Source organism: Dreissena polymorpha, chromosome 3, assembly GCF_020536995.1.
Source record: "Dreissena polymorpha isolate Duluth1 chromosome 3, UMN_Dpol_1.0, whole genome shotgun sequence".
In the NCBI taxonomy this organism is placed as follows: Eukaryota; Metazoa; Mollusca; class Bivalvia; order Myida; family Dreissenidae; genus Dreissena; species Dreissena polymorpha.
Window position 1 is genome coordinate 119,657,033 of NC_068357.1, and position 16,573 is coordinate 119,673,605.

The 16,573-nt window shown below is 35.4% G+C and overlaps 1 protein-coding gene across 4 annotated transcripts in view; it reads left to right on the top strand.

Annotated features, from left to right (window-relative positions):
• The window catches only part of LOC127871207 (uncharacterized), a 617,936-nt gene that overhangs the window by 422,547 nt on the left and 178,816 nt on the right, over positions 1 to 16,573 (top strand). For 2 of the 4 annotated variants that reach the window (XM_052413945.1, XM_052413947.1), the window contains exon 5: positions 7,134 to 7,486. Coding sequence is in view for 2 of the 4 variants with exons in the window: in XM_052413951.1 (XP_052269911.1) it covers positions 7,134 to 7,477 (344 nt within the window). In the remaining 2 variants the exon portion in view is untranslated. Of the gene's footprint in view, positions 1 to 7,133; positions 7,487 to 8,093; positions 8,152 to 12,943; positions 13,743 to 15,178; positions 16,539 to 16,573 lie in introns of all 4 variants that reach the window. The other 2 variants (XM_052413951.1, XM_052413952.1) reach the window with 2 other exon arrangements.

The following is a 16,573-nucleotide window of genomic DNA, read 5'->3' on the forward strand; positions in this document are numbered from 1 at the left end:
AGTTTTAATCAATTGGGAAATAAATATGGACTGTTGTGATAAATATATCAATCTATACTTATATGGCCTGTGATATATGTGATTTAAAAGTATATGTTACTGTCACATGTGACTGTACATAGCACTCAAAGAACAACAATACAATGAAAAGATACAACTCATTAAAAATTAACAAATGTTTTATTTATCAATACAGTACTTGCAATGAAGAGTTTTTTTTTTCAATTTGTTGAATCACAATTCAAATAATTTGTTTATTTATTTTATGTCATTGAAACTCATCAACAGGTCAACTTTTTTTACGCCCTTCTCAATCTTAACAGTTTTCAGTTTTTCAGAACATAACTCGTAGGCACCAAATTCAATCGATGTCAAAAACAAAGAATTAAAAAAAACGAAAGTTGGCAAGCCAGTATAAAACATGATTTTATCGTCTGAGGCATTAACATATTTGATGGTTATTTCTGATTTTTGCCTCCATTGGTCAAAGGCTAGCGGGGCTTATATCATGGTCCTGTGTCCGTCGTGCGTCCATCCGTGCGCTAACTTTTCCTTTAAGCATGTTATTCTCCTAAACAACTGGTCCAATTCTGATGAAATTTCTCAGGAATGTTCCTGAGGTAAACTTTTTTCAAATTTGTTCAAATTATGCCCCTGGGGTAAAATTTGACCCTGCCCCGGGGGTCACAAAATAATAAAAAAATCTTATATAAGGCCTATTTTGTAAAAACTTTCAAAATCTTCTCGTCCATAACTATTGGGCATAGGGCTATCAAATTAAGTATGTAAAGACATCTAATAGTCCTCTACCAAATTTGTTCAAATTATGCCCCTGGGGACAAATTTGACCCTTCCCCAGGGGTCACGACATTGAACATCTGCTTATATAGGGTCTATTTTGTGAAAACTTTACAAATCTTCTCGTCCATAACCATTGGGCCTATAGGGCTACCAAATTCGGTATGTAGTAGCATCTTAAAGTACTCTACCAAGTTTGTTCAAATTATGCCCCTGGGTTCAAGTTTGACCCTGCTCCGAGGGTCACAAAATTGAACATATGCTTATATAAGGCCTATTGTGGGATTTTTTTTTTAATCTTCTTGTCCATAACCGTATGGCATAGGGCTACCAAATTTGGCATGTAGTGACATTTAATAGTTCTCTTCTTAGTTTGTTCAATATGCCCCTGGGTCAAATTTAAAACTGCCCGGGGGTCACAAAATTGAATATATGCTTATTAATGGCTTGTCCATAACCATTGGGCCTAGGGCTACCAAATTTGGTATGTAGTGACATCTTATAGTCCTCTACTAAGTGTGTTTATATTATGCCCCTGGGGTCAAATTTGACCCTGCTGTGGGGGTCACAAAATTGAACATACGCTTATATGGAGCCTATTTTGTGAAAACTTTAAAAATCTTCTTGTCCATAAACATCGGGCCTAGGGCTATCAAATTTTGTATGTAGTGACATCTTATAGTTGTCTACCAAGTTTGTTCAAATTTTATCCCTTGGGTCAAATTTGACCCTGCCTCGGGGTCACAAACCTGAACACATGCTTATATAAGGTCTATTTTGTGAAAACTTAAAAAATCTTCTTGTCCATAACCATCCGGTCTAGGGCTGTCAAATTTGGTATATAGTGACATCTAATAGTCCTCTTCCAAATCTGTTCAAATTTTATCCATGGGGTCAAATTTGATCCTGCCCCGGGGGTCACAAAATTGAACATATGCTTATATAATGCCTATTTTGTGAAAACTAAAAAAAAAATATTGTCCATAACAATTATGCCTAGGGCTACACAATTTGGTATGTAGTGACATTGTATAGTCCTTTATTTAGTTTGGTAAAATTATGCCCCAGGGGTCAAATTTGACCCTGCCCTTGGGGCCACAAAATCGATTATATGCTTATATAGTGCCTATTTTGTGAACACTTACAAAATCTTCCTGTCCTTTAACCATAAGGCTGTGGCACTTCTACCCTTATGTGAATATATTAGTGTTCAAAGGTTCGTTTAAGTCGCGTTGTGTAATTTTTTGTTTTTACTAAAATGTTCCAGGTTCGTTTAAATGCAACAAGTCTTTTTATAGCATATATAGTCTTTTATTCTTGTTTAAAATGTTTGTATATGTTGTATTGTAAATGTATATTATTCTTATTTGTATTGTAAATGTATGTAATTCTTATAAAGAAATTGAACAAGATCTAAACAAGAAAGAAACAAGATACTCCAACACAAATATAATCCGTCAAGAAAGTAAATGTCCCTCTCTCCTGCACTTACCGTAAAGCCGTAAAATTATAATGTTTACTGTGCGAGTTGCTATCAATAATGGCTCGATTTAAAATACCCCTCTTTTATACTAATGCTTATGTAAATGCTTATACAAACGGTCATGTTCCAGAAAACGTGATCTCAGCAAGTAAACAAAACTTTCCATCACCCTGTCTAATTGGAGTATTTTATTCTAACTCCAGTAAACAAGCAGTTCGTGACCGTTTTAACATCGGTCTGACTGCCAAATAACCAAGGCTTAAGAGCATCCCTACATGTATGATAGTTCGAATTGAGTTCAGTCAGCTTACTAGGACAAAAGTGTTACAAGGCATGATAGGGCTACCAAATTCGGTATGTAGTGACATCTAATAGTTCTCTACCAAGTTTGTTCAAATTATGCCCCTTGGGTCAATTTTTACCATGCCCGGGGAGTCACAATACTGACCATACACAAATGGGGCCTTTTTTGCGAAAACTTTAAAATCTTCTTGTCCATAACCATTGGGCCTAGGGCTACCAAATTTGGTATGTTACATATATAATAGACATCTAATAAACTTCTACCACATTTGTTCAAATAATGCCTCTGGGTCAACTTTAACCCTGCCCCGGGGATTCACAAAATTGAATAAATGCGTATATAGCGCCTATTTTGTAAAATCTTTAAAAAAAATCTTCTTGTCAAAAACCATTGGGACTTTTGCTACCAAATTTGGTATGCAGTTACATCATTCTTATGGTCCTCTTATACCAAGTTTGTTCAAATTATGCCCTTTGGGTCAAATTTGACCCGCGGGTCACAAAATTGAACATTATATACGCTCATATCTTGCTTATTTTGTGAAAAGTTTTAAAATATTCTTGTCCTAAACGATAGGACCTAGGGCTACCACATTTTGTATGTAGTGAGATATAGTAGTCCTCTACAACGTTTGCTCAAATTATGCCCCTGAGGTTAAATTTGACCCAACCCAGGGGGTCACAAAAGTGTACATGTGCTTAAATAGGGCCTATATTTAAGTATTTGCACATGCCAAGAATATTTGTTTCAGCCTTTTCTTCAGCAGTGGAGTGATACAGGGCTTTCATGGCCCTCTTGCTTGTTATTTGTGGAGATTTCATGCTCGTCAGGAGATGCCTGCCCACCGACACTTTCAGAGCTGCCATCACCGACACTGGTGTCATCAGCATGTGACCTGGCATAAATGGAATACATAACTCTTATATGTATGCACTGCAACTCCGTTACATCGCGATCCGTTATATCGCGCTGTCCATTATATCGCGAGTCGGCTATGGCTCCCAAAAATCCGACAAGAATGATCACAAAAACACATTTTTTTAAAAATTCGTTGACAAGCTATAATCTGACAATATGCAAACTGCGATAACAACCGGTTCTGGCTAGTAATTGATCACCCGTTTTACGCGGCTTATACTTGACACGCAGTGAAGCGTGAAAACAGACCTTAAGTGACAGTGTTGCTTTAACACGGATTGAGTTGTTTGCAGCACTTGAGTTATTAGTGTCTCATTCTCGATAATAATGTCAGTTTGTTGTTTTTGCTATTATATTTTAGCTGAGACATTTAGCAGTTTGAAGCCACATCAATAATAAACACTAAATTGTCGTTGTGTTAATTATCAGCTTATTATAACTATTGTTTGACTATGCGTATCTACAGTCGTTTCATTTTGTTTATATTATACAATTGATATCGCTCATCATTACCCGATAATCCCGTATATTTCAGTTTTAAAGCAAACTCCAGTAAATATTTACCATAAAAGTGCTCAGTACACACACACATTTGCAATTATTCTTAATATCAAATACATTTTGGCATTTGTTACTATTTAAAGATGTGATGAAATAACGTCCAATCGGGGCGTTTTTTTCCCACTTAACACGCGTAAATCGCCTGACGTGATGTTCATTTTTTTATACAACACAAAATACATTCTCACTTTCCATGCGACGTTCTACATGTCTGCATAATTTTCGCGCGCTTTTTATGGAGACAAAGGATATTTTAGCACTGTTTATTTGACGCTAGAATTTGTTAATGTCGCATTAGCATTGAAATTCGGAAACGTGTTTCGGATTACAAATTTAGTAAAGCTCATTTGAGAATCAAACGAAACATTAACATTGTGCGTAATTAATGCAACGATAATTTGTTTAAGCGCATTACGTGCCATATCGCTAATTAAAACGTGAAAATAATAACTAGGAAAGTAGCGTAAATCTAGGTTTCTACACTACACAAATGTAGGTGTATATCTTTAATACACTACACAAATGTAGGTGCATATTACGCTGAGCGTACCTGAAAATAAAAATTAATAATGGCATTACAATTTCCATGGTAATCAAAACTTTAATTACGATATTATTTTATACAAATAAATTTTTTGTTGTTGTTTTACAAAAGTACATGTAAAATTGGTTTGCAATTATTATGATACAAAGATAAAGCAGCGCCGTACATAAAATGAAAACACTGATGAAATTTGACACATTAACTGCACATCAACTGCTTAAAAACTAAGTCAGACATGTCTTGATTTATATCGCGCTCCGGATATATCGCGATCGCGATCTTTGGACCCCGTCAATCGCGATATAACGGATCTGTAGTGTATATTTATTTATTTATTTATATATTGTATTGTTTAATAATTTTGTTGTGGCATTGTAGATATGGTGCCTGCCTAGCCATTGGGAGGCCACAGGTTTGATCTCTTCTTGGGGAGGGTTCTCATGATATTTACAAAAACACTATGTACTGGTTCTTCCCAGGAAACAGACTTGAGAGTATCTCAATAAGCCTAAGGCTTTGGATGCAGTCTAGCTAAAATAAATAAGTTTATCATTATACATACATTAATCTTAATGTTTATTTGAATGGTTTTCAATAAAGTTAATATTAATTTCCTAGTCCTACCACATAAAGTATGTTATGTTTTGTTCTCACAAAAACCATTCACATCCATATTAAAAAAGTGGTTGTTAATCTTAAGAATCTTTGAACTAGAGGCATGTTACTGTTGAGTTAAAATTATATCTACATAAATATATACATAAATGCCAAACCTTATAAAGAATAAATAGCCATTTTTGGAGACGCTTTATATTGATATTATTACACATGAAATCATTCAATCTGATCCCTGGAATTACTCTAACTCGTTGGACTTGAAGAGTCATTATGACTGATAAGCACTTTCAAACACCTATAAAAAAGTAATAGCAAGATATGAATGCATGTTTCTTTTATATAAATACAACAACAAACAAATATACTGATTAAATGCAAATAACAATACAATTTATATTCAAAGGAGGTACTTCATACTCAAATTCAAATAACCAAGTGCCTAAGTGATAAGCTAGAAATAAAGGTTTGATGTTTTGAAATGTTATTGAATAATATTGCTACATACATGTATAAATATGCATGATCTGAGTGTCATATAACATACATTTTTTAACTGTTGTTGTTTTTTGCACTATTTTCTAATGAAAAGTTTAAGTAAAAATGCGTTGTCTATAATTAATTAATTTTGATTGCATATATTATAATGCCCCCCTTCAAAGAAGAGGGGTTATATTATTTTGCACATGTTGGTCTGTCGGTCCGTCCACCAGATGGTTTCCAGATGATAACTCAAGAATGCTTAGGCCTAGGATCATGAAACTTCATAGGTACATTGATCATGACTGGCACATGACCCCTATTGATTTCAGGTCACTAGGTCAAAGATCATGGTCACAGTGACTTGAAATAGTAAAATGGTTGCCGGATGATAACTCAAGAATGCTTATGCCAAGGATCATGAAACTTCATAGGTACATCGATCATGACTGGCAAATGACCACTATTGATTTTCAGGTCACTAGGTCAAAGGAGCTGCACATTTTGAGTGGTGAAAGGTCAAGGTCAAGGTCATCCTTCAAGGTCAGAGGTCAAATATATGTGGCCCAAATCGCTTATTTTATTAATACTTTTGCAATATTGAAGATAGCAACTTGATATTTGGCATGCATGTGTATCTCATGGAGCTGCACATTTTGAGCGGTGAAAGGTCAAGGTCAAGGTCATCCTTCACAAGGTCAAGGTCATCCTACAAGGTCAAACATCATATAGGGGGACATTGTGTTTCACAAACACATCTTGTTTTAATCAACAAATATTGACCCATTAGGCCATTATCTTATTATTTTGAAAAAAATCTTATAAATTATAGTTATATACTTTGTGAGATGATAATAAAATAAAATTCAGATTTAATAGCAGAAAACCCGCTGATGTATTATAAAATATTTGTTCTATAATTCATATGTGCCCTTTGAATGCTACAGTGCATTGTAGCCAAAACAAGATTCACTATTATTGATTTATAAACATGAGTAATGAAGTATTTTGACTGTCACTACATGGCATGTCTATAAATAGAAACTGAGTTCCTGGGAAAGAGACACTTTCTGACCTGGTCTTAATATTGTGGTTGTTAAATGATTGTACATGTACAATATGTTTACCTGTTGATTGAACTGTGCAATTGTTTCTGTATGTGTAATTCTTTCCATCTGTGTAATTTTGCTCTAATTCATATCTTACTCACCAGTCGCATTTCAACATGTCAAACGTTAACTAAATAGCTCTGCTACTGAAGTTTAATGTCACGCTTAACTATTGAATCATTGAAATGTATGCATATATTTTAGATGTGTAAAGGCTTATTTATAGCAACATATGCGTAATACAATATCACTGCAGTATGTTTAATAAGATTATTTAACATTAACAGTAATTCAATATCTTGATGTTACTCTGTTTTGCAGTATACAAGTGTGCTGTGAGTCCCACAGGAGACAGGCTGTACATCACCAGCTGCTACAAGCTTCTCACCCTGGCCAGGGATGGCACACTCCTGGCTACATACACAGACCCAGCACTAGGGCTCCCATCTGGTCTACATGTGACCCCTGCAGGCCAGGTGCTGGTCTGTGGACACTGGCCCCCCACTGTACTACAGGTGGGCTGGGAGGGGAAGAGTAAGCTGGCTAATCTTGCTGCTCATGAGGATGGAGTGTGGGACCCATTGTCAGTCTGCTACAGCAGCACCACATCATCCATCATTGTGGGACAATATAATGACAACATCCTGGTGTTCAGAGTGGAATAGTGTGTACATGTATGTATTAGTTGTTGTAATTAGTGATTAGTATTTTAATGACAATGTGTTGTTTAGCATACGAACATAGTAGTGTGTGATGTTACAATACAACATTGTTTGTGTAGTTAAAGATACAAATAATTTATGTGCACATATTGTTATCTGATTATACAATGTGAGGGTTTTTGTTGGAACATAAGAACTAATGCATATTATGTTATGTTGTCATAACGTTTGTGTCATTAAAATTTAGTTCTTGTAAACTTTGCATGAAAAAACAAAGCATTTCAACTGAAAATTTAATATTTCTACATATATGCACATGAACATAGCAACTGAGGCTATTTTTAGACTTTCATTTCTATAAACAACATGCCATGTAAAAAATGTATATGGATGAATACTTTTTTAATAAAATATGACATTGTTTAAGTAATCTTTGGAGGAGTTTATATTGATATTTGACGCAATGTTTACAGAAAGGTAACACTTGATGTGAGATTTATTAATTAGCCATATTTTATGATGTTGAACATGTCTTATTGATTTTTATTACATTTATATAAATGTGTGTGAGTCCTAAATATACATACAAGAAATACATCGAGCTATTCTGCTACTCCAGTTGCTGCTGGATCGGGACAACGATGCTGAGGATGTGGGGGACAAGCATGACGCAGAAGGTAAAAGAGACGCTTAGTCAGGCCTTTTCTTGGCCACTTTGGGAAAAAATGCAATTTTGGGATTTTGAATTTGTTTCGTGCTAAAAGTCCATTGATTTGGGAAAAACACATTTAATATAAGTATTAATAATACTTCAAATAATAGGAATAAAATCCTATTAGAATAGTTATAAACTTTGTTAGATATAATTGAAACATAATTGAGATATAATTTTCATAAGGAACAGCATATAACACACTTTGGGTATGGGTCTGACTAATGGGGTTATTTACCCTCGGGACTTCGGTTAAAAACCATTGCCCGAGCACACTGCTTAACATATAACTCTGCTTAAAAAGGTCGAAAACGGCCATAAAATGTACAGCTGATTATACTGGGCTGTACCATTGATATAAATTTAAAACTTTGCAGTGTTGGTGCGGTGCCTTAATAAAAATCTATTGGTTTAAAAATATATAACCTTTATATGAAGCGTTAAAAAGACGCAGTACTTTACAGTGGATATGCCTATCGCTGGGTATGGGTCCGTTTAACAGACCCATAAATACTCCAGGAAAAGCCCTGCTTGTGTATTTCCTGTTTATTAAGATGAGGTGGAAAAAAATAGTATGAATTTACATAAGGTAAAATATCCTTTTAAATTGTTTGTTTTTTGTAAAATCATATAAATTCGTCGGCATGTTATTTTGTTGTTAAAAAAAGACTTTCATGGACGTGGTAGTTAATGTGTGACTTTCTCAGTTTTGAAACAATAAATATGGAATTTGTGTCAGTTATTTTTCAGTGTGTTTGTATTTAATTTGTGGATCGTTCAACCCTTAAAATAAAAAAAAAATAATGTCCCACGAATAATAATGTTTTTGCAGTATATAAATGAGTGAAGTGGACGAGAATGATATGATATGATTTCACAGAAGGTAAAATGGCGTCTATTCTTGTGTTTATCGTGTTTTCAGTACAACTTATTTAACTTGATCAGGGCTCGAAATTAACGGTAGTCCAACTGTCCGGGACAACCAATTGTTGGTCCGGACAAGTAAATAAAGAATTTGCTAGTCCGACGGGACAAGTGGTCATTATGAATTATAAATTAATTACTTAGAAAAAAAATGCCTTTAAATCCGTTATTTCTGTGGAGTTACCACACAACTTTTTCAATTATATTGTGTTTACATTTAAACGACAAAGCGCAAAATATTCCGATAGTTCCATGTTATACTACACCGCACTGTTCACAAGGGAAGCAACCCTTAACATTTTTCTTTGCCAAGATAACACAAATATTCTCCCTTGTAAAGAATATGCATTTTATGACACCGGCACACACCGTTCTTACAGACAATTAACGTAACAACGTCATCTCTATGTATAGAATGATTTTATGACATCATTCTCATTTGTGGTTTGTTTTCGTTAGTACAATGTCGTCTGCTTAAAAATGTCTATTCTGCTTTCCTTTGGTTTTTTGTCTTTAAAATCACAGGACACTTAAAAAAATACGATTAGAGTCTTTATGATTTGAGCATTTTGCATTATTTCATTATTTTGCAAAGTACTGAGCAGAATAAGATATAATAATCAGGACAAGTTGCTTTTTGTGCAGGACAAGTGGAATATGGTCTACTTGTCCGATCGGACAAGAGGCTTTCAAAAGTTAATGTCGAGCCCTGTTGATGATCAATAACTCAAACCCTTCTCCAGCTCAATGCTTTCCAACTTACCGATACAGATACCTCAGAAACATAACACCGCAATAATTTCTGTCACCCCCATGCAGGCCTTGAGTTTTTATAAAGCTGTGAGATATTTAATTAAGCCTATTTGATTGGAATCTATTCCATCTAATGCCGTATAAAGTCTGTTTGCGAGGAGGTGTTAAGTTTTCATTGTGTATACAGTGTTGTTTTTTTTTGTCAAAACAGGCCAAGTCACAAAGGAGCATGATTTACATAAAACCACCATTTTTTCACGAGATATTATGCGTTCTTGTTAGTAACATGTAATAAATGCATTTTGTTTCATGGAGTAAACGAGTATTGAAAAGTGTAAAGAAAAATAATTAAATGGGAAAATTTGTATGGGAAAATAATTTAAACAAGCAAATTCGTTGAATTGATAGCCCACGCCAATATGCTTCTGGACACAAAAGTATTATATTTGACACTCAAAACAACATTGTTTCAAGATACAAAGGGCCATAACTCCGTTATTAACAGATGGTGTACAATGCCATTTGGCGTGTATCATCCTCTCATCCATATTATATACTCATTTCATGTTTCAATGAAATCTGCTAAAGCACTTCAAAAATATGGCTCCGGACACACAAAAAGCATTTTTCAAGATACAAAGGGCCAGAACTCTGTTATTAACTGATGGTGTACAATGCCATTTGGGGTGCATCATCCTCTTATCCATATGCATACTCATACCAAGTTTCAATGAAATCTTTCAAAGCACTTCCAAGATATGGCTCCGAACAGACAGGCAGACTGATGGAAAGACGGACGGACGGAAAGACTGACAGACAACGCCAAAACAATATCCCTCCGCCTATGGCGGGGGATAATAAAAAGTACAGAAACTCGTATTCAGCACCTCTAAACTCACAAATTCACACTGAAAGAAGCCCAAAAACGTTTTGATAATATTATATTTCTTCTTCGATATAGTAGTTATATATAGATATAAGAAGTTTACAGCATATTTACTGTATTCTGTTATATAAGTTAATGTTATTTGCTCTTGAAAGCCCTTTATAAATCTAAGCACCGACAATGGAAGCCATATGTCTTATTAGGCATTATTATAATAATTTTCATTGTTCAAACATTTCTACGTTCAGAGTTTAACACCAAAGACTTGTAAAGGCATGGTAAAAATGGTGTGTGTGTTTTTGTTACTTTGGGAATACATTAATATGAAGTTGTTGCCTCCCATTTATTATTATCCCCAGCCATAGGTGGAGGTATATTTTTTTGGCGTTGTCCCTCCGTCCGTCCATTCGTCCGGAGCCATATCTTGGAAGTGCTTAAGCGGATTGCACTGAAACTTGGTATGAGTATATATATGGATAAGAGAATGATGCACGCCAAATGGCATTGTACACCATCTGTTAATAACGGAGCTATGGCCCTTTGTATGTTGAAAAATGCTTTTTTGAGTGTCAAATATAACACTTTTGTGTCCAGAAGCATATTGGCGGGGGATATCAATTCAAAGAATTTGCCTGTTGAAACTTGTATCAACAGTGAATCCTCTGTGAAAGAATTGTAAAAGTTAACAGATTATGATTATGAGTACAATAAACAATTTATTATTTTTAACTTGATGATTGTTCATTCTTTTTTGCTGTTATGCAGGAAACATCAATGAGCCACGCTGTGAAATAATAGGGCTTAATGCATGTGCTTAGATTGTAGTCCCAGATTAGCCTGTGCAGTCCGCACAGGCTACTTAGGGACAACAATTACCTCTTTAAAGGTATGTTTTGTTGAAAATAAAGTATCTTCTTTTGTGAACATCCAGTATCGTCAGAAAGTGTCCTCCCTGATTTGCTTATGTGGATTTCACATGCTAATCTGGGAAGAAAGCTTCAAATATTGATGAGCGGCAATTTGGCTTATAAAATTACACTGAAAGTTAAGTAAGAATAATAATTATGAATTTACAGGTTATTAAAGCATTAGCCAACACTTTTAATGTTTTAATACGAAATGGTTTAATTGCATTAATTTTCATTAATTGCTATTTAGGACAAGCAGAGCTCCAGATAAGGTTTTGTGAAATTCTTAAATTACTACCAGATTTTCAAAAATAATTCTTAACTCTGAAATTTTATTCTTAACGTTACTACTAAGTTTTGGAAAATAATTCTTATTTTTTCTGAATGACCTAAAAATAAATAATTATGGTTATTTTCATGCAAAAAAATCTAAATAAACATACTAGCAACTTAATTTATACGAGTTCAACAGTGTCTTTTCAGTATTTTACAATTTTAATTTTTCAATACCTTCATATGACCAAACTGTGTTTAGATTGCATGCCTTAGATGCATTTTTACATATTTCACATTTTAAACGGGTCTCCCCTTCAATCTTTTCAACGATTAGCCATGGGACATGTCCCTTCCACTCGTTCAATGTTTTTTTTTTGTGTGTTTAAGTTGGGACCCGTCGTGTCGCGTTTTTGTTAAGCTTTTCCGACTGTGTCGGCAACTGAACATACAACATCGAATAAGATCTTTTCTATAATGTCTTTCTAAACATTTAACTTCGGCTCACTTTGCGTACAATATGTTAAAAGCGTGGTTTTGGACGCTTTGCAGTTTTTAAGGACGCTCTCTGGGCGCCGCCATTGTTTTTTGACAGATAGACTGTATACGCCGCTTTTATTGGAAAAATGCGCTTTGTTAAATAAACACGATAACCATTCTATATAAGCACCGCAAAGATCTTTAATACGCAAAAAGAACTCAATAAAAATCGATACGAACCGATGTAAAAATAATATTCATAACTTGATTTTGTAATTCTTAATGGTACGACAAGATTTTAAAATAAATACGTAACGGACTTGAAAATAATTCGTAATTACGAAAAAACGACCCTTATCTGGAGCTCTGGGACAAGGCACCAATGAAATGCCAAATTAGAAATTCAGATAATTATGTTTTGCTGTTGAAAACCTTCACATCCAATCAAGAGGCATATATGTAGTGTATTATACATTGTAATATAAAAATGTGTTACAAGTTCATATCCCCCAATCTAGTGTTGTTGTTTTCAGGAGAGCACCAGCATTGATATCGAGTTGGCCAACCAACAGCACCAGTCGGGCCTGCAGGAGCCCCAACACAAAACAATCCTTTCCCTCCCCTGATTCCTAGCTCCTCCCACTGGACCTCCGGCTTCAAATGGTCAGCATCGTTACACAAGTCTGTTCTGCAATAAATCCTCAGCACGTCAAGTTTTCACGCGCTGTTATGAACAACCAAAATGTCTGTGTCGAGATTTCCCCAAGCAAGCCCGAGTAGTTTTGTTTAGCTCTAGTGCCCGAGTAGGATGAGTGTTACAGAAGCGAGACGTTATAGCAGTACTTATGGTAACGCTAACAGTTAACGCTAACAGTTAGTTCTCGCTGTGGACATCACGAAGAATCTCACGAAGAATGAAACGTTGAATAATTTGTTTAATTCTTTATAAGACAGCTATATATTCAGCGAGGAACGGGAGCAAATCAAGGAACAATCGAAACGATTCATTCAGAAGAATATCTGCTGTAGATAGTTAGGACAGTAGTAGTGTTACGGACTGTCCTCAGCGCACAATATATTCATGAGGTGCACCTCAGACGCAAATTCCCCCCATTATTGAAAACAAGTTGCTAAAAGTAAACACGCCCAGTTTTGCACTCCGAGCCCAAACGGCATTGCATTGAATTGAGACTAAAGGAGGCTTAAAAACATGACACCAGTTTTGTTGTAAGGTACGCCCTTCGACTCTCAACCCGAAGTTTATCAGAACTCAAACTTGGCCCTTAACAATATCTGCGAAGCCAGCATATCAGCTCAGCTTCTGAGCTTCAGGTGAGACCGTACAGTGTTATTAATTTTGTCAAAGATTGGGCCTAAATTCAGCCCCATTCCTCAAAAAGTCTATATTGTTTTTATAAATATTTACTGGTTAAAATTTACAATGCAATATTTGCCAAAAAAAGTGTTTGATAGGTTGCAACAATGAGTTACTTGCCTTATTAAGCTGTATAAGTTGAAACTTAGTACAATTAAAATACAAATCAAAAATTCTAAATTGTTTAAGTATTTGTGTTCATGTATAACTGATTATGATTTTTATTATGCCCCCCTTCGAAGAAGAGGGGGTATATTGCTTTGCACATGTCGGTCGGTCTGTCGGTCGGTCTACCAGGTGGTTTCCGGATGATAACTCAAGAACGCTTGTTTAAATTAGAAACCGGATGTTTGCAAAGACAAAATCACTATACTGCTTTTATATCCTTATGCACACACTTTCAACGCCAGTGACTAAACTTTACATCTAAGGTCTGTCTTACAAAAACAATGGCATAAAATGTAGACATCAACTAGTATCTTGCGTAATAAGTTGTGCACATTTAAATGTGTACAGTCTCATATTTTAAGTTGTTTAGTGTCATGTTAACAGTTCATTGTTTTACAGTTAAAGTTGCCGAGTATCACATCTAAAATAATGTAGTCTTACATTTTAAGTTGTTAATTCTCACATTTAAAGTTGTAAAGTTTCACAATGAAAGTTGTTTTAGTCAAAACTATTTATGGGGAAAGTCTCGCACTTAAAATTACTGAAGTCATGCCTGTTTTTTTATATTTATTTTAATACCCCCGGTAGGGTGGCAAAATAGCAGTTGAACTGTCTGTCAGTCCGTTCGTCTCAAAAACGTTAACATAGGCCATAACTTTTGCATTATAAAAAAAAAACAATTTGATATTTGGCATGCATGTGTATCTCATGGAGTTGCACAATTTAAGTGGTGAAAGGTCAAAGTCATCCTGAAGATAAAAGGATAAAACAGACGAATCAAATGGAAGTAACACGCTTAAAAGGGAGATAATTTATATTTATCATTTGGCAGGTACATATCATTTTTTCAAGGGAAGTAATATTTGTAAAGGGGTATAATCAAGAACAAAAATATATAATCAAAGCGGCGCAGTGTGTATCTGACAAACACATCCCTTGTAAAAAACAGTATTACACATTGCTATGAACTGTACTTTACTATGTATTTTTTGCGGTTTAAAACCCAAAATTTTCAATATTAAGTTTTTGGGGCATAACATATTGATACAACGCTATTCTGAGTTCTTATTGGTAAAACAATAATTGCAATATTCTAAATATCAATTATAGACGCAACGTTTGGCATTGAAGAGCAGGTGTGTTAAGTATTTTGTTGCAGGGCAAATTTATTTGTCACTAAGTCTAAACCAATCGGGTTTTAGTTTACTTTCTATTTTCTTTTCAGCAAACACTTTAAGCCGCCAAGATAAAAACATCGTTGAAGTGAAAGTCGATGACAATCCTGACCCCTTCGCTTAAGTAATTCAGCACAAAATCGTCTTGGGTCAGAGTAGCAAGCCTCCAAACATCTTCTCCCGTGTTGGCTACATCAACACTTTTTACAGCGGAGCCTTGGCGAGTTCGACTTCCATTTCAGCATCGATGTTGCTTAGCAAATTGTTCTAGACGAGTCGCTTACACAAAAACAATCTGATCCAACAGATAGAGCAGGCGTTGCGTGACTTGTCCCTCATTGCAACTTACCTCGATAAGTTGCTCTCGAATAATGTGAACCTTATGCCAGTATGCGATTGACACCATTTAACAACAGTTGTTGTTGAGAATTCCCGGGTTTGAGGTGGCAACTTTGGCGTCGGGACTCGCTCCATCTCTGTCTATGGCCCGGTCAAAGCAGCAGCAGCAACAATAAGAACAACAAGTATCGGAGCAGTGCTGGCCCGGTCAAAGCAGCAGCAGCAATAAGAATAAGTAGTATCTTAGCGGTGTTCTGGGATATGGGGCTTCATGTATGTGCTTAAAGTGTCATCCCAGATTAGCCTGTGCAGACTGCACATACATCAAGTCCTATTAAAGTGTCATCCCAGATAAGCCTGTGCAGACTGCACATACATCAAGTCCTATTAAAGTGTCATCCCAGATAAGCCTGTGCAGACTGCACATACATCAAGTCCTATTAAAGTGTCATCCCAGATTAGCCTGTGCAGACTGCACATACATTAAGCCCTATTTTCCCAGAATGAGACTCGTATACTTCACTTAACATCAGTATTTTATGTGACTTAAAAGTTCCTATCATCAAATGGGAATTATGTGCTTTTAAATTGATCACAATTAGTAAATACAATGCAAATAGCACTTGATCTGATATCAATTTTAATCATAGAAGGTCAGGGAATTAAGTTTTGTATATTTTCGACAGAAAGTGAGCCTCTGAACCAAAAGTTTATCCTTGCATAAAAATCTGCTTTAATAGAATTGTTAAATTATATTTAATTTTAGTAAAATAATTATGTTAAAGCCTTGAGCTCATTTTAAAATTATTTTCTTCATTTATTTTCAATATTTATCTAAATTCTTGGATTTTGTTTTAAGAGCCTGTTCCTACAGGAACCCATGCAATCATAGATCCATACCTAGCTGAACAACAGGCTGTCTGGTCAGCTGGGCCCAGACGCCCAGTGACACTTCCTGGCCCAGGACATTGGAGTATAATGCTCAACTAGTTTTACCCGCAGGGTGGAGCCACTCTGAACCTGGGGCTCCATACTTTCTTGGCCAGGGGCCAAGATTACCTCGTCAATAAGGTAGGAAGGTAATGTAATTTAACCATTTATAATGT